The 26,673-nt window shown below is 37.7% G+C and overlaps 1 protein-coding gene across 3 annotated transcripts in view; it reads left to right on the top strand.

The window, feature by feature from the left end:
- The window catches only part of LOC124422691 (putative uncharacterized protein DDB_G0271606), a 105,729-nt gene that overhangs the window by 6,515 nt on the left and 72,541 nt on the right, over nucleotides 1-26,673 (top strand). Inside the window, exons 1-2 of one of the 3 annotated variants that reach the window (XM_046959503.1) lie at nucleotides 3,337-3,366; nucleotides 16,127-16,338. In XM_046959503.1, coding sequence (XP_046815459.1) covers nucleotides 16,240-16,338 — 99 coding nt within the window. In that variant the 5' untranslated portion in view covers nucleotides 3,337-3,366; nucleotides 16,127-16,239. Of the gene's footprint in view, nucleotides 1-3,310; nucleotides 3,367-10,944; nucleotides 10,976-16,027; nucleotides 16,339-26,673 lie in introns of those variants that run through there. The other 2 variants (XM_046959501.1, XM_046959504.1) reach the window with 2 other exon arrangements.

Raw genomic sequence — 26,673 nt, 5'->3', positions numbered from 1 at the left:
AGGACCGCAACGCATCTCATTTGTTGATTTTTTTCTATTCTTCTCTTTTTTCTTCTTTCTTTCTTTCCTCCTTTTCTTCCCCCTTCTTCTCCCCTTCTTCTTCATCGTCATCGTCTTATCATTCTCTTTCTTTCTCTTCCTCTTCTTCTCTTTTGCATTATTCGCAACCTACTTTTACTTTTAAGACGAGACGCGTAACGTAAGAGCTAACAGCAGCAACAGCAACAGCAACAGCAACAACAACAACAACAGTCAATAGCAGAGCAAGCTGTAAGCGGCAAGGCGGTTGCGGCTGCGGCTACGGCTGCGGCAACCCCTCTCTTAGAAAGTACACGCCATTTGCGTTCACCCACACGCGATATCGCGTGCCAAGTTTGCGATGCGATTCCCAACGTAATTATCTCTTAACGCAAGAGAGAGTAAACCGTTGTTAAAATCCATGCCGTAATTCGAACTATTAAAAAATATCTTAGTGCGTGGTTATTACCTTCTTCACGCGATAAGACAAAGACGAGGAAGAAGAGGTGTGGATATGGTAGAGAGGAGGAGGAGGAGTGAGTTAGCGTATCGTGAGACATAGATAAGGGAAAATAAAATTCTTTGCGTACTTGATGAACGTACTCGTTAGAAAATTAAGATCAAAAGTAAAGGGACAGCTAAGGTAGGGATAGGAAAGGGGAATGGGAGGGGGGGGGGGTGAGAGAGGGGTAAACGTACTACCGATGTAAACGCGTCGACTTGGCACATTCCTCGAAGAAACCTCGTAAATAATGGGTCATTGCGTGTCAGACTTTAAGAAAAGAAGCTTAGAATCGTTGCCTAAGCAACGTTCGTTTGTTCGGTTGGTCGGTCGGTCGGTCGGTCGGTCGGTCGGTCGGTCGGCCGTCGACGATTAGGAAAGTTGAAAATTTTCTTCTCTTAATGATCGTCGAGGATCCTTTAATGCGTATACATGGACGTAACCGTTAGAAAAGTTACATGATTTTAGACGGAAGAATCTCTAGTTGATGGTTCTCTCTTCCTCTCTCTCTCTCTCTCTTTCTCATTTAGCCTGCATCCATATATACCTGGCGGGTCTGCATCCATCGTTGCCCCTGTCCCTCCCTTCCCCTTACTCTCTAACCCCACCACACCTCAAAGTCCCTCGTTTACGTCGCCGAGGAATGTCTGGAATCTCTATGGGAATAAAAAAAGTATTTGGAGGAACCTTTTGTAAGGTGCAACACCGTGCCCCGAAACCGTACTTATCCAACATTAGTTTGTACATTGTTCGACTCCACTTTTCTTTTTTTTTTTCTTTTTTTTTTCTCCTTCAAGCCTTCCTAAGATACGCTCACCTTACGACCCTCGACGAATTTCTTCCCTCGACTTTCTCCCTCGGATGAAATTATCATCCCCGCAGAAGAAAATATTTCCTTGCAAGTTAGTTCTCTCACTCTTTGTTGGCTTCCGCGAAATCGTAAAAAAAAAAAAGAAAAAGAAAAAAAGTAATAAATAAAAAAAAGAAGGTCGTACAAAGTATCCACGTTCGAATGATATCGATCAATGGATATATTGTATTATCTTTTTATGATCAAACTATACACCTATCTTAGTCCTTATTCTATACGTTTTCGTTCTGTCGATCATTAGTTATTAGTTGATAATTAAACTCCCTTGAATAAACGAGCAATCTACGGAGTACTTCGTTTGAATATTCGAAAGAATGGTCCTATAGATATTACAGGAAAAGAGAAATGTATGTACGTAGATATGTATTTCCATTATGGTTTCACGTTACGAGATTCTTTTAATTATTTAATCATTAATTGAATTAAATATTAACCAAACGCCAAAGGTCGATTGGTTTATACGGAACATTACGCTGGCGCGTAATCCACATTGACAGAATTTGTTGTCAACGATAAATGTACGAAATTTTCGAAGGATCATACTATATCGTTGAATCGTATAACGTTAAAATTTCTACGTTTGTATCTAATCTCATCGATTGGGATTAAGTTTAATGTCTGTCTCGACGTGAAAAAAAAAAAAGAAGAAAGAAAAAAGAAATTTATAAGGATGTAGTAAAAAGGGACGACGGTAACATCGGGTCCGTTTCAAATTGAACGTAAGACGATTTCAAAGTGACGACACAATGATTGATTATACTCGTGAAAGCACTCTTCCCTTATTATCAATCTTTTACTTTCTTTTTAATGCTTTCTCGAGAAAATTACTCCTTAAACTTCAGCCATGGGGGAATTTTCGCAGAGATAAACTTTCGCCAGGGTCCGAGGTTTGCTCGAAAGTAACTCAGGTCGAAACTATATATATATATATATATACACAAACACAAATGTCGTTTCGGTATACCTATCGTCTATACCCTCATTTCTTCGAAGTGATTGGGGCTCGCTCGGTTCAAATATCATATCGGAGAACTTAACTGAAAACTGAACCAACTGGTATTACCATAACCAAAAGTTGTGAGTGTGTTTGTGTGTGCTCCTGTTCGAATGTATAACGCATTCAAGGGATTACAAAGTTTAGAACATTTGGAATTGTAGAAAAAAAAAATGGATGGGAGAAAAAGATAGGAAAAAAAGAGAAAAGAAATATTCTTTCTAACATCGATCACGGTCGTTAGATACGTCGTTCGTTCTCGTCCCGACGCGAGTAATTAACAACCGTTCGCGTTCGTCAATCGTAAAACGAATGTCCACCCGATCACCCCGATCGCGCCAATCTTATCTCCCTTAGAAAATGCTTTGTAGCACGAACTCGACGAAGCGGAATGGCCGGTCTGAAGTTGTCGATTTTCCGAATCGAGAAGAAACGTCGATTACGCTAGAGAGAGAGATATTTTATATATATATATGTGTATGTATGTATGTATGTATGTATGTATGTATGTATGTATGTATATACACTGGTGATTCCGGTTAGCGAGCACACGGTACTCGCGCCTTCGATTATCCTTTTTTTTTCTTTCTGTTTTTCTTTTTTTCCCCCTCTTTCCTCTCTTTATCTCTTTCTTTATTTTCTTGATTTTCTTCGTCGGTCGAGCGTGTCGATCGGCCTGGATATTCACGCGAGAGAATTTCTAACGTCGAAGAGAAATACGAGATCGAGGAAGGAGGATGCGACGATGACCGGTTGTGTTCCCGTGAAACACATATTTTCCTTCCGTTGAAAGAGTAGATCTTTTTTTCTTTTTTTTTTTCTTTTTTTTTTTTTATAATTTTTTTCTTTCTGTTCCTTACATTTTTTCTATCGCTTTGTTCTTCTTTTTTTCTTATTTTTTTCTTTTTTCTTTTTCTTCTTTCAGGAGGACGAACGGACAGAGATGGCATGAGGGAGGGTTCCGGCAACGTTGCCGAGGTGGTGAGTATAACTCGTTTATATATCATTTTCGATATATTATATCCATTTTATATGTATATCAAGTCTGAACTGTCCTCAACCCCTCCACACCCACCCTCCGCCACGCCTCGTCTTCGTCGTATTTTGATACGATCGTTAAGGGATATGTGTGCTAGTAGATACGTACGATAGTAGAATACTTTGTAGTAAACACTTACTTACTTACTTACTTACTTACTTATATTGCTCGTAATAAGAGATGCCGTCGATTACGAGCGATTTTAAGTAGCAAAGGAAACCAGGGCAACCTTGTAAAATTACTAACTATTACCGGCGAGTACTCCCTTCCCTCCCCTCCCTCTAGAATCGAGAGTATGTAAACAGTAAGGTAAAGTTCTATCAGTTTCTTTTTCTTTTTTTTTTTCGTTTTTTTTTCTTTTATTTTATTTTTTTGTTTTTTATAATACGATTCCAATAAGATTTTTCTATACCGATATACTGACAAATCGAAAAAGAATTTTTGATGATCTCTAGGAAATAATTTTTGCCATTGTGCGTGATAATTACATATTATATTATCGCGCGTAGAAAAGAAAAACAAGAGAAAAAGAAAAAGATGATGAAATACGATGAAATTAATATAAATTGTTTTTTAAAATTCTCACTTTAAAATATAAATTAAAATAAACGTCGTAGAACGTATAAAGACCTTGTTGGCACGTTTAGAATTGTATTAGAGTAACGATTTACATTAAAGTACGGCGTTAATCGGATTGCCTATGAAATGAATTATTTTTTTATTCGATTCGATCAGAAAAAAAAATAAAAAAGAAATTTATCATTTATTTCACAGTAATTAACGGAAATTTATTTTATGAATATAAAAATGGACACGAGGGACTTCGTCAAGTGCTTCGATATTGAAATTAAAAAGAAAAAGAAAAAAAAGAAAAATTCAAAAAGTGGATTTAATCGATTTGATTTGCTAACGGCTCATATGTATGCATGTGCCTTTATATATATATCTCTTCGATTGAACGAAAAGAATTTCGATCTTCTTCGCGAAATTCTATTTTATTCGTTTAAGGAAAAATCTCTTTTAACCCACGTTAACGTCAAATGTTATCTCGTTTCCCAACTCCTTTATCTTTTACAAGTCACGACTATATAACGTTTTCGTTATTTCGTTCGAGATATACGCAAGTAAAGTATTTTCGAAAGCCTCGAGGCCGTCGACACGACACGATAAAGTAGGCTACCGGGTTAATACATCGCGAAGGAGCTAAGGAAGGAAATGCCGCGTGTGCCGGGAGAGAAAGAGAGAAAGAGAGAGATTAAATCGAAGAGAAATTTAAGATCGGCGTGGTTCACCCAACTCGAAGAACGGTAATATAGTTTCTTCCCTACGTTTATTCATGTCTCTCGGCAAATATCAAATGTATTATCACCAATAAAATATTCAAATGACTCATTGAGATTTAATAATGAAGTAAGAGTGAATACGTTATTATTATTTTTATTTATTCCTTTTTATCAATTATTTTTAGTTTAATTCGTATAGAAAATACGAATACGTACGTCAGGAAACAGTGAACGTTCATAGAACATTCGTGAAAGTTAAATCGAAGAATGTACCTGTAATAATTGTAATAATTGTCTAACAACGATTTGAATTTTCTAATTACGTTAATATTATAATATAACAATAATAATAATTGTCGTGATAATTGGTCCGTGGTAGCAATGACGATAGTCCGCCTGGTTACTTTCTCGTGTAGATTATAAATTATCGGGTTAATTCAAAATGCATGAATGTTACTCTCTCGCGGTGGGGGAGGGAATGGAGCAGAGACTCGAGATAGCGAATAGGTAAGTAAGTACTTCGAGGAACGAAAAGTTTTCATTAATGTTATTAAGAGACGAGTTACGCCCGAGTTATTTCGAAAGCTCACAATTAGCACTAACGTTGAAATTTTGTTTAAAGAACTATAAGCACAACTTTACCGTTGACTTGGTTATTTAATTAAAAATATTCAGGATCTAATTCAACGGATATAGTGAACCGGGCGAAAGCATTTTTGTGTTGATCATTAGTTTTGTTCATTAAAAAAAAAAAAAAAAAAAAAAGGAAATAAAAAATGAAGAAAAAGAAAATTAAAAAAATCGCGAGCGCTTGAGAACAAAGCCAACGAAAGAGATCGGCTAAGGGTCAAAGATCGAATAGTGAAAATATGTTTTTGAAGGAAGATCATGCTTGCGTTTCTCGTGCGAGCGCGATTTTTTTTGTTAAGAGAAAAGCCAATGCTCGAGAGAAATGATTTCTCATTTTTTTTTTCCTTGCTTTTTCGACGACGACAGCTATTCCCTTTTTCCTAGCACACGTGTTATTTTATTCGTTAACACGCGTCCTCTGTTTCATTCTCCTCGGTAATTCGATCTTCGACCTTCGTATCCCCGATTGGTAAAAAAAAAAAAAAGGAGAAAGAAGAAAAAAATGCAAAACAAAAAAAAAAAGAAAATGTCTGCCCACGTTTCAGATCCTGACGAGACCACACCGATACGACGGGTATTTATACGAGCTCGGGCCAATTATTAATTCCCCGACATAATGTGATATAAACTCGCGCAAAAAATATCGATTTAATTCGATTAATCGGAAAAAAGAATGAAATTCCAGGATTTCGAAGGAATTATAGACGAGATCGTAACAATTATTTCGAGTCAAAGTTTCAAGCGTTGTCGAATAATAGCGGCAGGTTCGTAGATGGAAGTGTGAGAGGGAGATGGCAGGTTAAAAGGGGGGCGGCGCATAGCATATGTGGGAACCAACGATGGTGGTTGGATCTCTCGATACCTCATTACGCTTCTGGACTAATTAACGAGGCAATATATCGATCGATCGATCGATCGATCGTTCACGATCAGTACGAACGTTTCGCGTTCACGAGCGAATAATTACGATTATCTCCAAGTGAAAATCCTTTCGATTTTTCTCTTATCAAATGAAAAAATATGCCGATGAAATTGGCATCCATGGGACGAGAGAAAAGAAGAAACTCGTCTTCGTCGTTGTTATCTTTGTCATTGTCATTGTCGTCGTCGTTGTTGATCTTTCGTCTCGCAGTCTTTTCGATTCTCTTCATGAATCGTTTTTGCTATCTCGGACAAGATCGTTAGGCTAGCTCGCGGATAGAACAAAGACTTTACGGCTTCTTATGTTTATGGCCGGGCAGCCGGTGGTAACTATCGCGTTCCTGCTCTTTCTCTCTCTCTCTCTCATAGATGCTGCACGGTCATCGTCAACCGCATACGTTGCCCGGACATTTTCTTTCGACGGAAGTCAGGCCGGCGCATTCTACGAGTTGTTTCTTCGCGACACGTGTGCGACACCCGCAAAAGCGTCATATCTAAAATTCCTTATTATCTATTCTGTTTATTACTATTCATTAACATTAATTGATATAATTATGTGGATTTATGTAGATATATATATATATATACGTATGCCATGTTTATCATTATCATACAAATGTATGTAATACATAAGAGATATCATTGAGAATTAACCGATGAACTATTTTACAATTTCGAAATAATCTATTTCACGATTATCATTCGCTTTCATTTTCTTTTCGGTCGAAGAATTGAAATAAATCGGATAGAAGGATTGATATGTGATATTTGAATGAAACATAAAGAAGTAGAAGAAAGGAAGGATGCATTCGACCGTAAGAAATTTCTAACGGAATCTACGCCAATGCATAGTGCGTATCTACTAACGGTAGTAGGTACTACGTACGAGATTTACGATACTTGTCCGTCTTTCTCTGTTTGTAAGAGTTTTATAACATCGTGTTCTCCTTTTCTCAACAAAGTCGATCAACGAGTCGGTATATATCATCGATAAACTGAACACCACCGTCGTCGCTTTTCAAACCTTCATTTTTCTTTCTTCCTTTTTTTTTCTTTTTTTTTTTTTAGATAAGCAAATACGATTTTAACGACACCCAACGGCGTTTTTTTCGCTTTCGTTCTCGTCGTTTCTCGAAAAGAGAACCCTCTCTACATGCTCGAATGAGGGTTCGAACGTCGTTTCAGGAAGTGCGCTCGATTTCGATCGATTCACTGAGCAAAAGTGCGTGAACAACTTTTTTTTTTCTTTTTTCTTTTTTTCTCGTTTTCCCTTTTTTCTCTTTCACGACGAAGAAGCCCTTTTGTACGGTGTCGTCGCAACGACAAAATATGTACTCGTACTCGATCCAGAATTTTGTCGTATTAATTATTTTTCCCTCTCTCTCTCTCTCTCTCTCTCTCTCTCTCTCTTTTTCGATCTTTTGCTTTAAACAAATGCATACGTATAAAATGTCCGATTTAATATTATCGATAATAGGCAAAGTTAGGTCAAGTATCGATAGGGAATATAATTTTCAAATTGGGTCGAATCTGTTTGCACGGTACTTACTCTATGATAAAAAATATTGCTTTCAACGTTCGATCGTAATCCCGCGGAAGTGATCCAATTATTGGACCATAGGTTTAATTAACGCGATATAGGGACTCCTCTCGATCGTTTAATTATACGATATTATTGGTGTGTGTGTGTCTGTGTGTGCGTGCATGGGTGCATGCCATCCTCCGTCTATGTGTACCTCAATGTAGTGTGATTTTGAAAATATCCTGTAACAACTTGTCTATTATTTTTAAACCAAACGATTCATTTTTCAGAACGTTTATCTAATAGGATAACAAATGAAAGGATAATTAAAAAGAATAAAAAAAATGAAAGAGAAACGGGAGAACTTGACAAGCGTTTTTCTTAATTGGTCGTTTAAATTTTTTGAATTGCCCAGTTTATTTTCAACAATCGTTTTAGATTTGCTAATGGCTCAATCGTAATTTATTCCTCACGAACGACGCGATAAAATCTCTCTCTCTTTCTCTCTCTCTCTCTCTCTCTCTGATTTTCTCTTTATCATCGTCATCGTCATAGTAATTATTGTAATGAAATATATTGCTCATTGTTTATTATGATCAATGAGATCGAATTTCTAATTCTTGACGATGGATATTTTCCATCTCTTCACTTCTAATAGAGAAGATGAATAATTAATTGATCTGTTTTATCTGTTTGAAAATAATATAATATTTAAATTGATAATAAATAAAATCGTAAAGTTCTAATAAGCTCGTTTCGTATGGTGTAAAACAAGGAATTAAGTTAAATGTAGGTGTTAGACCACGTTACGTACTAACGTATATTACTCTCTCTCTCTCTCTCCATTTCCCATTACGACCATAGCCACTAGTAATATACCGATCCTACGCCCAGATCCTAAGCTTCATTCCTTATTAAGTATGCAACTGCACGTACGTTTTACCACATTCGGCGTTTAAGGTTTGAATATCAAATGATTTTCACTTTCGGTATTGTTCGATAAAGAATCCTTGTTTCTTCTCTATCGACGTTTCGAAGTTTTTACGAAGAGAGAAAGAGAAGGGAGAGGGAGTAAAAAAAAAAAAGGAAATAGAAATAGAAGCAGAGAGTGTGTGAGAGAGAAAAAGAGGGAGAGAGAGAGAGAGAGGTACGATCGATATCGACTCGTGACATTTAACATCAGCGTGCATATAACGTGTACCCTAAAGTATCGACCAACAAGTAGATAGTTCTAGTCCGACCCGATTACGTTTTTCTTTTTTTTTTTTCTTCTTTTTTTTTTACATTGAATTAAGTTATATTAAGTTAAATTAACTTCAATCGGGTTAGATTAATTTTGAAAAATTCGCGAGGAAAAAGAAGGAAAGATTATCACTCTTTTTTTCTATTTATCCTATTCGTTTGTTAAATTTTTTTTATTTGAACGACACCCAGTAGATATGGCCTTGTGCACGTAGAAAGCAGACGGTTAGAGAATAATATACCGCGGAGAATCTCGTCGTCCTGTGACAGAATTCAGAGGAGATTCGTAGTAGAGTAACAACTACTTACTTACTTACTAGAGAGGAACTAAGGGAGAGAACAGAGAAGAGACGACGGGTGAGGGTAATAGGAGAAGAGGAGGAGCAGAGAGAGAGAGAGAGAGAGAGAGAGAGAGAGAGAGAGGTGGTATACGTGGAAGAGAAAAAGAAATAGAGGAGGAAGGATGGTAGTAAAGAGGTAGGAGGTGAAGAAGGGTCGTGACACAAGCCGTGCAAAGGGAGAAGTTCATCCGTCATTGAGTCACTACACTCTCTGCACTTCATCGTTTGCGCGCTGAATGCGCTCGTTGTACTCTCTGTCTTTCTCTCTCTCTCTCCTTCTCTTTTATCCACTACAGTCCTCTTCACAATCGATTGACGCTCGCCAGAACGAACTTCTTCTATCTTTTAGAAAGAATAAAGAGAGAGAAAGACGGGGCCGGGGGCAACGGGGAAAGAAGAAAAAAAAAGAGAGAGAGAGAGAGATGATCGCGGCAAACGGCCAAGAGTATTTGCATGTATTTCGTTGAAAGACTCAGAATTTCGACGATTTTCTATCCTCGGCAACGATTGACTTATCCCCGGCCAACGATGCGACGTGCCATTTAAACGTTGTAATTTATCGGACCTTTTCAAAAAAAGATTTCTTTTCTCTCTCTCTCTCTCTCTTTCTCCATCCCTGATCTCTCCCTCATTCCATCTCCCAACCCACGTTCATTCTCGTCCATTATATAAGGCTGGTCTCTTTGAATCTTCACCCGTATCGTTTGTTTTCTCCTCCGTTTTCTTCTCCCACTTTGTTTTCTTTATCTTCTTTTTTTCTTCTTCTTCTATTTGTTTAATCATTTATCTTTTTTATTTTTCTCCCTCTTTTTTTTCGCTCTCTATTTTTTTTTCCTTTTTCTTCTTCTTTTTTTTTTTTTTTATCGACATTGCTATTCGAAAGTAACGAGCAAATTACATAGGATTTATTAAAGAGTTGAACGTTCATAGGACGATATTACTGGTCGTATTTTATGTAACGAGCTCTTATTATATATATATATACATATATATATATATATATCTTTCTCTCTTTCGCTCACTTATACAGAGACCTTAGCTATGCTATTCGAAAGTCATAGTTGCTAGTCAGCTGCGGGAGTCGAGAAAGAAGAAAGAAAAAAAGAAAGAAAGAAAGTAGAGCTTAACTCGCTACCCCGAACGCGAATGTATTTCATTTAACCCATAGTCCCAGGATGTGCCATCATAACGTGTAACCTGAGTTAGTGCTCTCTCGTGTGTGTATGTATATATGTATGTGTACGTGTTCACTGGTCGCGCGCGCGCGCACTCACGGGCCGATAAACCGAGGAGATTAAGTACTAGGAAATGAACGAGACCCGACACATAACCGAGCGTATGCATGTATATATATGTAGCATCTTCTCTTCCTCCCACGAAGCGAGCTATACGGTCCCTGCCGGTCATTTCAAAGTGTTATGCCATTGAATTTACGCTCGGATCTCGTCGTTTTAACATCGGTGCTTTCGTTAAATGCATTAAACGGTTATATCGTCGTACGTCCTTACTCGTTAAATCTTCGCCGATAAGTAACGGAACGATAAGTTGGAATAGTATACATAATGTGTGTGTATATGTGTATCCGTGTGTAAATATATGTTTATATATATAGGTATTAAGTTTATATATTGTTTATATATATATATATATATATATATATATATATATATATATATATGTATTTAACCTATCATCTTGCGTAATAAAATGGATTTTATCAATTACGCGAATTTATTGAGGTATCGTCTCAATTATGTAGATCCAATGTAAACATATTACGTCGATACGTTGTAATATCGTCGAGAGATTATTTTTTTTTTTTGCTTCTTTACTTTTTCCTTTTTTCCTTCCTTTTTTCTTTTTTTTTTTTCAAATTCAAAAGCTTTTCTCCCAGTTATTTCTTTTTCATTATCGTCGAGAAATTATTCTTTTTCTTTCCTTTTTTGAAAAGTAATTAGTTTTGCGTCGTTTTTTCTTCTTTTTCTTTTTTTCTTTTTTTTTTTTTTTTCTTTTTATATATATATATATATATATCAACCATAAATCTAATAATGAAACTTATTTAACATGAAATTAATTAACTATGTATGCGTATAAATGAAAGAGATTCGTAGATTATGATTTTATTGTAACGAAAACATGTCGCGTACTCGCGTGTATATTTTTCATTGCGAAAATTTTTCCATGCTACCACATGTTAAAGAGAGAGAGAGAGAGAGAGAGAACGTACGTACGTATCATAGTTTATGATTCGTAATTCGTGCACGAGCTCTCCGGCATCATGCTCGCCTACCGGTGGGCGTTTACAAAAGCATATTTCGCACGCACGTGGCGAAGAATTTCACGCGCGCGAGACAACTTTTATTTAAGTATACATGTGTGCGTGTGTATCTGTGCGCGCGCATGTATATCATCGAGCGTATATCGTCGTTTAGAACGGAAAGAGATTACCAGACTCGAGTTTGCTTGAAGATAATGAACAATCGATAGTTAAATCCTTCGATAAATCGTTCGTTTTAGTTATTTTCGTTAAAACAAAAAATACAAAAATAGGAAAAGAGAAAAATAAAAAAAAAAAAAAGACATTGCTCGTGATCCTAATTTACATTTAATAATTTCTCCTTTTTTCTTTTTTTTTTTTTTTTTTTTCCATTCTCATTTTCATTTTCATTTTCTCTCTCTTTTTCCCTCTCTCGAAATATTCTCGAATTAAAAATCTCTTAGAGATTTTCGTTACGGTTCTTTTTATTTATTTTTCCTTTTTCCTCGTCCATTTATTTTTATTTTGTTTTCTCTCCTTTTTTTTTCTTTTCTTTTCTTTTTTTAGTTTTTCTTCGTTTTTCACTTAAACCACAGATGAAACGTCATGCCCGTCTACGTCGTTTGGAAACGAAAAAATTCAAAAGCAGTCAAACGATAACGTTAGATTTACGAGGGAGGAAAAAAAAGAAGCCGTGCAGTAGGGGGTGATGGTAGAACGGAGAGGTGTTCGTAGGGGGTAGAAGAGAGATTGAACAGGAATGGGAGAGAGAGAGAGCGAGAGAGAGAGAGAGGTGAACGTAACGAAGCTGAACTTTTAATTACGAGCGCAAATATCATAACCGTCACTTTTCGAGCAAGCGTTGGACGTTTGCAAACGCTGAACTTCGTACAAACATACGCCCAATACACACTCACATAATACATATATATATACATATATATATATATGTATATAAATGTGTATATATATATATATATATACATATATATATGTATATGTATGTATGTAGTTGATTTTCAAACATAACTCTAGTTCATATCGAAAACTATAATCTAAAAAGTTTCTTTATTATCCTTATCATCGTAGAAATAAAGTACGGACATACAACAACGTAGACGTTTTAAAATGCTATCGTACGAATTAGAGTGAATTTTTTTCTTCTTCTTCTTCTTCTTTTTGCTTTTCTTTTTTTTTTCTTTCTTCGTTTCGAAAATTCGCGAATACCGAGTTAGACGTCGTATTAGTTAGTAGAACGTGTATACATGGTACTAAATGTAACGCGAAACAGACGAGTTACGTAGGGGTAGAGAGGGAAGAGGAGGATGTTCGATGGAATAAACTACAATTACGAGGAACCTGTATTGCGGAGCTTATATTGTAAGGATCGTGAGCAAATAATCGTATCATCCCTGTCATTACGTCACGATCCACGATCTGTTACGCTCCGCTATCAAATTGTCGCTTTATAGGACGATCTAGCTAGTTACTCTATTTATCAAGATCATCAGCTATAGCATGTGAATACGTATATCTACACTTACGCATAAACACATAAACAGATAAACGCACACATACAGAGAGAAAGAGAGGATCGAAGAGAGAATAGAATAAGACGGGAAATCAGCTTATTACCTGACTGATTAATTCACCACTTGAAAGGTCAACTTGCGTCTGTTATATGAAGATATAGAAACGTCATACGTTTGTTGTCGTCATCGTTGTCGTTGTTGTTATTGTTATTGTTGTACCGACACCAAAATAGACGAGTGTCTGCGACGACGACAACGACGACGACGATGATGGTAGTAGTAATGATGATGATTGTGGTGGTGATGGCGACGGTGGTGAAGGTGGTGGTGGTGGTAACTTCAACGAGAAGCAGACGTTCGCGTTTATCGTACGCACGTGGTTAACCGCCCACGCACCAATACATATACATATAGACACAACGTATAAGCATACAGAGAGAAAGAGAGAGAGAGAGAGAGAGAGAGAGACATGTTCTGTTGAACGTATTCGTCTGTCTCTCGATGGTCGACGAAGAAGCGTCATGGTGGTGGTAGAGAGGGAGAAGGATGAAGAAGGACAGAGAGATACCGGTCGATCTGGATCCCGCTTGAAACGAGCGAAAAAGAGAAAGAAAGAAAGAGACTGAGAGAGAGAGAGAGAGAGAGGGAGAGAGAGAATGAGCATGAGTTAGCCACAGAGAGCAGCGTGGAAATAAAGCGCGCGTCGCCTACGTCTAAATATAAAGTGTGAAGTCTGAGCGTGCTAGTGGTGACCGATGATGAAGAACGTCAAGATGACGAGTGTAAGAGAGAGAGAAAGAGAGAGAGAGAGAGAGAGAGAGAGAGAGAGAGAGAGAGAGAGAGAAAGAGATATATAGTATAGTACGATGACACTGTGTCGTTGACTGTTCTCCTTCTTTTCTTTTTTCCATTTTTTTTCTTGTTCTTTTCTCTCGTTTTTTTTTTTGTTTTTTTTTTGTTTGTTTTTCTTTTTTTCTCTTCTTTTTTTTTTATACTTAAAAGTTGTTCGGAAAAATTTGGTGAAAAATAGGGATCTTTCTTTTTTTCGCGCGAGGAAGAAAAAATGTGAAGAGGAGGAAGAGAAAGAAGAGGAGGGAGAGGAGGAAGACGCTTGAAGAGAGAAGGATCGCAAAGACACACGAAAGACGAAGAGGAGGAACGGTCCTCTTGGCTGATGCTGCTACTCCAGTTGCAGTACTCTCGCAGTTACGCGCCGTGGTAGGCGTTTACTTCTCTGCTCCGTCGTTGTAGTCGTAGTCGTTGTTGTTGTCGTCGTCATCGTCATCGTCGTCGTCGTCGTCGTCGTAATCGTTGCTCGATCGTTCCGCTACGTTTTTTGCGAAACGTTTGTTACGAAGAAGAAAAAAAAAAGAAGAGAGAACAAAAGAACGAAGAAGAGAAGAAGAAGGAACGAAGAGAGAGAGAGAGAGAGAGAGAGAGAGAGAGAGAGAGAGAGAGAGAGAGAGAGAGAGAGAGAGAGAGAGATGAGAGTAAAAATAAAAGAGAAACGTTGCCATTGGTTGTGTGCAGTCGTGCGAAGGCAAAGAAACGATCGAGCTTATTAACTCGCCAATTATCGTTCGTTCTCGATAATTAGCGGAGAGGAAGATAACAAAAGTGTAGATGGGACCATGCGGAACGATGAAAACAGACGCGCGGAATTCGATACGGTTTCTCCTATGTAAATCATCGTCGTGCAAGTTGTTGTATTGTTTGTGAAAAAAAGGAAAAAAAAGAGAGAGCAAAAAAAAAAAAAAAATAATAATAATAATAATAATAATAATAAAAGATTAAGAAAAATCTAGAGAGAAGTAAGAGAAAACAAAATACATAAGAAAAGCAAGAGAACAAATCGTTTTATATGTAATATTGTACGTAGACTAAATGGGTGGTGGTTGGGGGGCAGGGAGGGGGGAAAAGATACTTATTTAAGTACGAGTAACATCGGCTCGCGTTCACATCCTTGCGATCACGGTGTAATTAATTATTCTCGGCGTGTTTCAACGACATTTGAATTAACGATACCACCACGGACCGTGAGAGGAAACCTTAATAGCCTTAAAATTGGACCGAGCGTGAAAGTTCGAAGAGACGACCGCCTGTGTAACGAAAGATGAATTAATAAAGAAGTAAGGACGTTTAGTTACGTCTCATCGATTACTTAATTATTATAACATATTGAATGATCTTTAATTAACGTAAATATGGATATAGATCGAGAATAGAGATAACGAATGGATGAGTCGAAGAAATTATGAGGGAAGACAAAATTTGTTGACGACGTCGCTCGACCGTAATCGAAAAGATCGAGGGAACGATCGAACGATCGATCGAACGAACGGATCGAGCGAACGATCGATCGATCGACCGATCGATCGATAGATAGGTAGATGGATAAATAGATGGATAGATAGGTAGATAGATCGATCGAGGAATCGTGACGATACACATAGGAGAGGCCTAAGTGCAAACGCGTGTATCCAGGAGCGGCGGCTTGATGTCCTTCCTGCAGATAATCCTGCTGCTAGAACGTTTTCCACGCTGTGGTCCAAACGAAAGGCTCGGTCGGTAAATCAGTCGCGTTCCCTTCTTCCACCTTTCTCCGTAACCTTCTACTCGGTACCGTACTACAGTTACACCGTTGCCCACGGTTACGAGATTAAGCTAACGCATGCAATTACAGGATTAAATCCTTGGATGTACCTCGACTAGATTTAAAAGCTCTCTTCTCTGTATCTATCTTGCTTTCTCTCTCTCTGTACCCACACACACACACACACACACACACACACACACACATATATATATGTATATATTCCTCGGTGAAATTCTCGTGTGCCGCGAACGTAATATCGTTTTCGTTCTCGCGAAGAGGAACAAAGTGCGATCAAAGAGAATATTAAAGTAAATAGCGTTTTGGCTCGTGTCTCCTGTAATTCGAAGTGCCTCGAGATGGAACAATTTCCGACAGACGGATCCGAGGATCGCAGGAAGAGGCTATCGACGATCACGGAGTATTCCGAATCTGCGTTCGACAGCGACAATGACGTTGTCCCATCGGACGACAACCTGCCGATTCCTCGAATGAAAATGGAAACCGATTCGGAGAACGAACACTTTCTTCTCGTGGACGATTCCAAGTGTGGTGCCACCATACGTTGCATCAAATGGACTGCCAGGAAAGTGAGTATTTATTTTTGATTTAGACGACGTCGAATTAGAAATAGAGCATAAACAAGAAGAAAGGGGCACGCCCATACTCTGCCCCTCTCTCCTCCAAAAAAAGAAAAAATACAAAATTGAAATATCATTTTTCCTTTTCTTTTTTTTTTTCTTTTTTTCATTTTTTTAATTCGTTCGATCTTCCCGATAGGGGAGACGTTTTACGTCTACTTCCGATCGACTTTTAAAAAGAATTCAAAGAACGTTCGTCTATACGAGGTCATTCGATTCTCCTTTTAACCTCTTTTACTTTAAGGCGTCTTCTTCTTCTTCGTCTTCTTCCTCTTTCTCAGAGATGGAGAGGTATTGGATTTCTAGAAGACTGCCTTTGCTTCTCCCATATCGTATTGACATTGCAGCTGTGACTCTCTTTCTCTCTATTTCTCTGTCCGTCTCTTTCTCTCTCTCTCTCTCTCTCTCTCTCTCTCTCTCTCTCGATACGAAACAGCCGAAAGGAATAAATATAGTCTGGAGTAGTTCTCCTTTGGGTTTGCCATTAAGAGAGACGGATACGCGATATAGGTATGTAGGTAAGGAAGTAACTATACGTCTTCCTTAGGTACACGCAAGATTTCGTTTTCGGTTGGAAAAATCCAATTCTTTATTTTCTTTTTCTTTTTCTCTCTTTCTACTCTCTCTTTCTCTCTCTCTCTCTCTCTCTCTCTCTCTCTCTCCTCTCTCTGGCCCCTTACGATATCTTTCATCTCTGTATCAAGGTTTACGTACGATATCTTTTAAAAACAAACGTGTGTATATACACGTATAATATGTTTTTTTCTTCTTTCTTTTTTTCCTCTACGTCTTTCTTGTTGTATCTTAAATGTGTTTATATTTAGAATGACCTTAACAAGAATAGATAGAATCGTAGTTCTCGATCGATTCCAATGGTTGTGGTACTCATATGCAAATGGACGGCTAGGTAGGTAGGGTAGGTAGGAGAGGAACTCGCGCGCGCACTGCTGGATCTCAAGGCGAGAGAATTTAGCGAGCGACGCGTTAATGAACTCGCTGACAACGTTCTCATTGCCGGTTCTGCCCGCGGCCATATATCTCTGGCGGGCGGCATGGCTGAAGCCATCCTCCAAGTTGACGGCGTGACGCTCGTGGAACGCGGGCTCGTGATAGGCAAAAATTAGAGTCCGCATGCGCGCACACACGCATGGACACGGCATGGAGACACGTAGAGACGTAGGTTAGGTATCACGTAGTTACGTGTAGGAGCACTATCCATTTCTCTTCTGATGTCCCTTCCTTCTCTCGCGCTCTCTCTCTCTCTCTCTCTCTCTTTCTCTCTCCCTTTGCCCTTTCTGCACCTTCAACGTGACAGCGGCAGTGCTCTTCCTGTCTTCTTGAACCTTCTCATCGTATACTCGTCGGAGAATGCAAAGATCGCCTGCTCTTGAGTCTACGTACCTGTCATCTTCTCTCTCTCTCTCTCTCTCTCTCTTTTTTTATCTATCTATCTATCTATCTATCCATCCATCTCTATCTTTCTTATTCAGATGAAAAGAGAGCAGTGAGAGAAAGATAGAGAAGATAGATATAACAAGGAGAAAAGGAGATAGAAAAGTAGGGGATAAGAGAAAGATGAAGAAAGAACGGCGGGTGGTTGGGGGTGGTGTTAGATGTTAGAGGAGGGCGGATTGTGCTGGAAGAAGCTTAAAAAAAAGAAGTGAAAGAAGAAGAAGAAGAAGAAGAAGAAGCAGAAGAAGAAGCTACCACCTCTTGTTTGATGCTACAAACATTCTCTTAGCCTTTCTGAAGCTCTTTTGAGAATCAAAGAGAGAAAGAGAGAGATAGAGATGTCAGAGAATCGTAGTACTTTAAGAATGAAATGACCTATTTCGTGAAACTGACCTATGTAAGGTACTGGGAATCGTTTTACATAAGCCCTTTTGTGATATTCTATACGATTGAGATATTTATGGAAATTCCACTAGAATTTATTCCGTTGTTCATAGAATAAACGATGTTTATTGGTATATTCTAGGAAGCAATTATAGCTTTCAAAACGCGTTCGTCGTTTGAAAACAGATACGAGCGAAACTGAAGCGTGACGTGAATTTATAGAAGGATGGAGAAGAGGTGGGGAAATTAAAGAGGGTGAGGTGAGATGGAGTCAAGTAAACTTCCCCTAAACTTTTCTAATTTCTCTCTCTCTCTCTCTCTCTCTCTCTCTCTCTCTCTCTCTCTCTCTTTCTCTTGCTCTATCTTTCGATCTCGATCTAGATCTCGATTTCGGTCTTGTCGAAGACTGATAATGAGTCTTTCGTTGTCACACACAAACGCATACACACACACATACATACATACATAGATACACACATACATAGATACACACATTTTCGTTATACTTTGTCGCCCCGACTTATATACATTAGAAGTTGAGAGAGACGATTGAACATGGAGAACGTAATTAAGTATGTACCTACCTACATAGGGAGAGAGAGAGAGAGAGAGAGAGAAAAGATTACTCCTCTATAAGATGTTCATTAGCAAGAGAAATTAGTTACTGTCTCGCGAATACGGTAGCAGAAGACTCCGATGTTCTTGCTATAAGGAGTAAGGAAGATCGAGAGAGAGAAAATGGTGATGGGGAGGTTGAGTTGTAGAGCATTCGCGTTAGAAGCTGAGAACCGATTAGATGTAACCAAACGTGCGAAGACACGCTCGTTTCCACACGGCTTGTGCAGTATGTATCGTCTCTTGACAATACCTTAAGGATATAGCTAAGCGAAATGGCACTATCGTGTTAAGCAAATGTTACCATCCTATCGGCTAATGGCACGTGACCTCCGTGTAGTTCTCGTTCGCTTCCGCGTAAAAGGGAGGAGGAAGAAAAAAAAGAAGAGGGGGAAAAAGAGAGAGATAGAGAAAGAAAGTGGTTAGCTTTGATAGTTTACCGAGGATTAAATATTCGTTTTACGATTATTTCTTGTATATTTTATCGAAAACATTTTCGAATAATTTAGCACTCTAGGGTATATGGAAAGAAATAACTTTACTCATGTTTTAAAATTATATACGATCTTTAGTCATTCGAATGGTTACTAAATATATATCTCTGTGTGTGTGTGTGTGTGTATATATATTTTTATATGGGATAAGAAAAGAAATATACATACATGTATGTATTTAAGTAGCTACTTACGTACGTACGTACGTATATATGTACGTAGACGTATGTAATAATTTAATTTGAAAGTCGAATTTGGTATTTTCGACAGCTGTAGTAACACGTGTATTATATATCTACCATTGGAAAGAGGTTTTGATTTTTCGTACGATTTCGGCTTATTCCATGAAACTTTTTGTGGCACAACAGACAAAGTGTCGTTTCGCGCGGCCATCCAACCTTGCACCAGATGGCCAAAAATAGTATCGCGCGAGGCACTCGCGGGTTCTTATACTAGGGTTGCGCCCGACTGAAAATTCTTTCCGGCTGCGCCTCTGAGCTCGAAGGACGCTCATAAATATCCTGACCTTTTCTCTTTCCCTCTCTTTTCTCTTTCTCTCTCTCTCTTTCTCTTTCTCTCTATCGCTCTCTTTCTGTCTCTCTTTCTGTTTCTCTTTCTCTGCCTCTCTCTCTCTCTTTCTCTTTTAGCCAGGAAGATGATGGCATTCGAAATAAAATAATAAAAAGAGAGAGAATGATGGTATCGACAGTCACGCGAGATGTCAATTCTTCTCACCTCTTTTCATTCAAAGACGTATATTCGTATCTCGAAAAATCGATGCGGACCAATTTCCTCCGATGGTCCTTTTTCAATCTCTTCTCTCTCTCTCTATCTCTCTTCCCTTCTATTTTATGTGCTTTGAAAAAGAGAAAAAGAAGAAGACTGCTATGTATTACATTATGTGTATGTATGTGACTGATTTTGAATATTTGCATAATCGCAGGAGCATTTTATCGCGATCGGGAATCGTTTTATCGTTATCGAGGGTCATAAATATTGGGATCGGACCATCGAGAGAACAATATGTCATTGCGCGAAATCATTATGCCAATCAATAGATAGATAGATAGATAGATAGATATATAAAGAGATAAATAAAAGCGGATAAATAAAGAGAAAAGAAGAGAAAAAGAGAATACAACATACCTAGGGCAAAAGTCGTAATTGCAACTAGATAATTAAGTACTTACTTACTTACATACGTACATTGCATACATACGGTACGCTTTGGTAGAAAACAGCTACAGAGGAGATCTCCGTCGATCCTTTCGATCCATTCTCTTTCAGCTCGACGACCAAAGAGAGAAAGAGAGGTATTGAAAGACACCGAGAGAGAGAGAGGGAGAGAGAGAGAGAGAGAGAGAGAGAGAGAAAGAGAGAAAGAGATCGTGTCGTTGAACTCGACCGCGACCCCTCGCAATGATTTTATTCTCTCTGGCACGCTGTCCGGTACATTCCTTTCCCGGTAAAAGTCATTCCGTGAGAAAAGAGCGGACGCGTGGAACCGCGAAGCCACCTCTTCCTTGCCACTAACTCTCCCCTCTCTAACCCCTCTTCGTCTCCCTTCCCCCCTCATTCGCCCACCGAACCAACCAACCCCACGCCCCGCGCCCTTCTCGTCGATCCCTTCCTTCGACCAATCTTTTAATCCAATCTCGTTCATCGTAATTATTTACGTACCGTTAAATGGAACGACGAATAGATCCAAAGAATCCCTTTTTTCTTTTTTTTTTTTTCTTCTTCTACTTCTTCAAATATCTCGACCATTTGCTCTAATCTCTTAATCTTCTCTCTCTCTCTCTCTCTCTCTCTCTCTCTCTCTTTTCTTTTTTTCTTTTTTTTTTATACCCTTGTCCACACATTAAACTCTTCTCTTCGATACGTTCATTCCGAGAAAATACGGTTTACTCTTTGCTGTTCCTCTTAACACGAGTTTTAGCTTTCTATATCTTTTTTCTTTTTTTTTCTTTCTATTTTTTTTTTTTTTTTTTTTTTACTTAATTTCTTTTTTCTTGATCGACATACTCTCTCCTTCTGTCTATTCGTTATCTGTCTCCGTCTATGTCGAAAATCGTTCGATCGATTTAATCGAGCACTATGTTAAAACGTTCGTCGGGAAAGATTTCGAAGGGAAACAATCGTCGTGTACGAGGCTAAATCGTACATTGGGCAGCTGTTACTAGGAGCTTAACTTGGGAATATTGAAGAGTGTTGAAGACGGCGACGCGAGATTTTATCGAGGCTTGTCATCGTCGTTTCTATGATGATTAATCGTCATCGACGAGTAACATATCTATGTATGCACAAACATACGATTAACTCTGTCTCTCTCTCTCTTTTTTTTCTCTTTTTCTCTCTCTGTCTGTCTGTATATCTATCTTGCTTACTGTCGATTTATTACGTTCGCAAAGTTACGTCAAGAGATCATCGAGCAATTCATTCGTCCATTGTGAAACTAGTCGATTCAAACGAGTCGTATAATCTGACGAAATATCCTGAACAGTTAAATTCGAAATTCTTTAGGATAATTCGTTGGTCGCATTGTTTGAATGCGTTAAACTTAAAATTAGAACAGTTAAAAGGCACGTTAAGAGCACGAAAGAATGCGAAAAGTTTCTTGTCTCGAACGAACAAATGTCAACTTTATAGCTTAACTTCAAACTTTCCTGATTAAGCTAGTGATCGAAGCGACCACAGGAGAAAATCCCCTGATACATTATTCTATAACTATTTAAAACTATTACTTTCTCAATTCTCTTTTTCGAAAATTTACTAAATTAATATATATTGTAATAAATAATAATTATACAACGTATTATACTATAATATAATGACATATCATTATAGTGTATTCTTTGCGTATCAATTTTTTAAAAATAATTTTTCTCTTATCTTATATTTTATTTCATTTCATTTCATTTTATTTTTTTCTTTATTTATTACTATTATTTAATACCGCATATCGAGCGCTTTTTTTCGAGTTATCCATAACAGGAGAGACAAAGTTCATATTTCATTATGTACACACACACACACACGCACGCACGCACGCGCGCACACACACACACGCACGCACACACACATATATATATATATATACATATGGTAATAAAAAATAAATTTGAGGTAATAATTGAATAAAATCGGCGATACGATACTCGGCGATATAAAATATAAATGAAAAATGATGTAAATGATTTCGATTTGTATGGCCGGGCCAACAATTTCAAAAGGTTCGTGAATCACGCAGTTAAATGGGACTTTTGTTTTCCCCGTGACAAGTGTCAGTGACGGCCGGTTTCACGCGAATGCTCGAGAGGGATGAACGCGCATCACGATCGTCGGATGACAAAGGGATTATTCTGTTTACGTTAACGCGACAACACTTCCCTCGGGAGCGGTCCAGCTGGTTTACAGATACTGAACCCCTGGATAACGATAATGAAGGTGATGCTTGTTGGTGGATCGTTTCGAAAGCTCGCTCGAGCGTCAATTTTGCGGTTTAGTTTTCGAATAGTCCTATCTCTCTCTCTCCCTCTCTCTCTCTCTCTCTCTCTCTCTTTGTCGAGTGTCAAGTGTCGCCAACAAACCTATCAAGACGACGAAATATCATCATCGAAAGGACAGATATATCGAATTTTACTAACCACGTCGAATTATATCGAACTTATCAATTGCGAATTAATTTCGATCTACGATTACAATTCTAATGAATTATTATATATTTTTGTACGGTACAGGATGAAAAATTATACGGGGATAATTGTAGTTTTGCCATTACGAAATATTATTTAATCGGAATGGAAAGAGAATATAGGTAGAATTGCAATCCTCGTTGTTCAAGATATCGAATTTTTCGATCTGCAAATTAATTTCTACTCGTTCGCAATTATTAGTTACGTTTTCTTTTTCTTTTTTCTTTTCTCTTCATTTTTATTTTATTTTGCTCCATCGACGAAGAGGGCCGAGCTCGTGATTGTTACGAAATATTAAAATTGAAAGAGCAGAGATATCCAATTTGCTAGCCGAATCGAGATATCGAATTTTTTTTTCTTTTCTTTTTTTTCATTTTCATTTTCATTTTCATTTTCATTTTCATTTTCAAATTAATTTCTACTCGATTGCGATTATTATTATTATTATTATTCTTTTTCATTTTTCCATTTTTTTTTTTTCCATATATATATGTATATATATTCTTTTTTTTTTTCTACGTGGACGAGAAGAGAAAGCAAAAGCTCGATTACGAAATATCATAGTCGAAAGAGCGTAGAGATCGAATTGCAAATCGGATCGAGATATCGAGTTTTACATTTGCGAATTAATTTCAGCTTGATTACAATTATAATGAATTTTTATATTTTTTTACGTCGACCATGGAGGAGGATCGTTACGAGATGATCATTATCGAAATAGCTCGAAGATAAAATTTATTCTCTACAAATAAATTTTCATTTATCAATTATTTTATTTGTTATTTGATTATATCTATACATAGAAATGAATCGAAAATTAATTTATATATTTTCTCTAGAGCGACGGACGACTCTACGGTAAATATAATACAAAAGATTGTTTTACCTGGCCGATACTCGTACTCGGAAGAGAAGAAAAGATCGATCGATCGATCGTTCGATCGATCGTAATTGCGTGGAGAATTATGCGATCGTTCGTTGCTCCCATCTCCGTTCAGATAGAGAGGGAGAGAGACAGAGAGAGAGAGAGAGAGAGAGAGAGAGAGAGAGAGAGAGAGAGAGAGAGAGAGAGAGAACAAGTCTGCAACGTCAATTTCGCGTTTCAATCGAGAACTACTATATAATCGTTGCATTGGTGCTACCGGTTCAAGAACACAAACGTGCGCACCGTGGTAATTGCAATTGCACTTTCATCGACGTCAACGACATTAATGGCAAACTTTGTAATTGCGATTGGGTTTCTCTCACGTAGAAAATCATTTCGAGCTGTCGATGACGTCAGAATTTATTTATTTGCTCGTTCAATTTCTTTCTTTTTTACCATTTTCTTTTTCAACTCAGTTATTGTACTTCTTCGATTATATTAGAAGGAAAAGAAGAAAATAAAAGAAACGAAAGAAGAAAAATAAATAAAAGGACGATTGCAACGCGGTGGAGTTACCTCGTATATTATTCTCTCGTCGAGTGAATTCGGTAGAATAAGAAGAAGAAAAAGGAGGAAGGCTTAGGGTTGGGGTTGAATGTAGAAGAGGGGGTTAAGAATAAGGGAAAAACGTATCCGGCTCGGATGTACATATTATGTATCCGAGTTAATCCGAGTTTTAGTGAAATATAATACTTCGTCAAGAACGCGCGAGGATTTTGATGTTAAGCTCCTCAAGGAGGAGAGGAGGAGGAGGAGGAGGTTCCATGTTACTCTGGCTCCCCATTTTTACGTATAAAATTTCTGTTCTTTTCTTCTTGTCAACCAAAAAAAAGTTCTCGTCATCTTTTCACGTCATCTAAAGGATAAGAGAGATTTCCCTTCCCCTCTCCCCTTTCTCTCTCATTCTCACGCGCGCGCTCTCTTTTTCTCTTCCTTTCTCACCTTTTTGAATTTTTTCAGGTGATTGTAAAAAATTGATTACTTTTCTCGAGACCTCTTTTGTAGGCTAATTTTTTTAGTTCTTTTTTCTTCCTTCTTTCATATCATTTCTTCATTCAATTATGAGCCTAGAAATTTTTTATGATCTGTAAATAGAAAAATGTTATAAAGCAAGAGAAGAAGATATTTGTCTTAAAAATAGTCTTGAAGGAGGGCGCAATATTGATTTTATATGTCGAAATTATCTGCAAATTTTTGATCTCGATCCTTTCTAAAAAAAAAAAAAAAAAAAAAAAAAAAAAAAAAAAAAAAAAAACTTCCCCGGAAGAAATTTCTTTTTTTTATCTTTCTTCGTATTTCTTTTTAATTTAACGAAAAGGGACGATTTTGATTTTAATAAATGATAAACGTGTGACATTGAACGAAAAGGAAAAAAAAAAAAAAGAAACATTTCATACTCGCGGAGATAACACGTATGAGAGATGAATTTGAAAATAATCAAAATACATTTTATGAAATAGAAAAGAAAAGGAAAAGGAAAAACGGGAGGAATGAGTCGGGGATATATTTGTAACTCGATAATTTTTGAGCAATGTTAACGTAGAAAAACATGATGACAGTCAAACGTTGATAGGTATAAACGTATAACGTTGTATCATCTAAGTTTTATAGTGGCCAATAACCAGTAATCGGTAGCGTGTATGGTCGTCGAACGTGTAAATTGTGTCGATTGAAGGATGTAAAAGATAAATAGAAAGAAAAATATAGAGTGAGTGAGATGGATAGATAGATCGATAGATAGATAGATAGATAGAGAGATGGAAGGTACAGGTGTAGAATTGAAAAAGGAAGGAGATTCTCTCTGTATCCCGTTAGATCGAAACTTTTACATTGCGAACTCTTGGAGAGGAAAATTTACAAAAAAGAAAAGAAAAAAAAAAGGAATAGAAGAAAGAAAAAAAAAAAGGAAATCTGTTGCGGGATAAAAGAAGAAGAAGAAGAGGAACGAAACAAAAAGAAGAAGAAGAAGAAGAAAATAAAGAAAGACAGAGAAAGATGATCGAGTTTTTTTTCCTCCTGGACCTCAGCGTGAACACGAACGAACGAACGAACGAACGAACGGAACATGTGTTAAAAATTGCATCCCCGGATAGTACTTGTTAAAGCCCTTGGCGAAAGCTGCGAGAGAGGATAAATTTGCAAGTTAAATTGCGCTTGGGGCTAGGAAGAACGACGACGACGACGATGACGACGGCGCCGATGTGGGAGTAGGAGAAGGAGGTGGAGGAGAAGGTGGCTGTAACGGAGGTGGTGGTAATGGAGGAAAGGAGGTTTGGGAAGAAGGAAGCTAGAACGAGAAGGTTTAGTAGAGACGAAGAGAGTGAATTGTAAAAGAGTAGGGGAATAACGGGTGGTCGAAGGGATAGGGACGTTATCGCCACCCATATCCCTGGACGCATTCTCTCGTATATGCTATATATGGTTTTTGTCAAACTTATGACCATGGGGATCGATAAATCTCCCGTCGAAACCTTTCGAAGAATTTTCTTACCTTCTAAATCGACCAATCGCTCTCTTTTTCTTTCTTTCTTTCTTTTTTTCTTTTCTTTTCTTCTCTTTTCTTTTGCGGACTTCTCTTTCTCGCTTACCTCGTAAAAAAAAAAAAAAAATAAATTTCTTTATAGCAAATAATATCGATTATTTGTTTATTAAGAGTAAGGGGAGAGGCTTGGGTACGAAAGGGAATGGAGGAAAGGGGGAATGTAGATGATTGGGCACG

The sequence above is a fragment of the Vespa crabro genome, chromosome 3 (genome assembly GCF_910589235.1).
Source record: "Vespa crabro chromosome 3, iyVesCrab1.2, whole genome shotgun sequence".
Taxonomy (NCBI): domain Eukaryota; kingdom Metazoa; phylum Arthropoda; class Insecta; order Hymenoptera; family Vespidae; genus Vespa; species Vespa crabro.
This window is presented reverse-complemented; position numbering and strand designations above follow the sequence as displayed.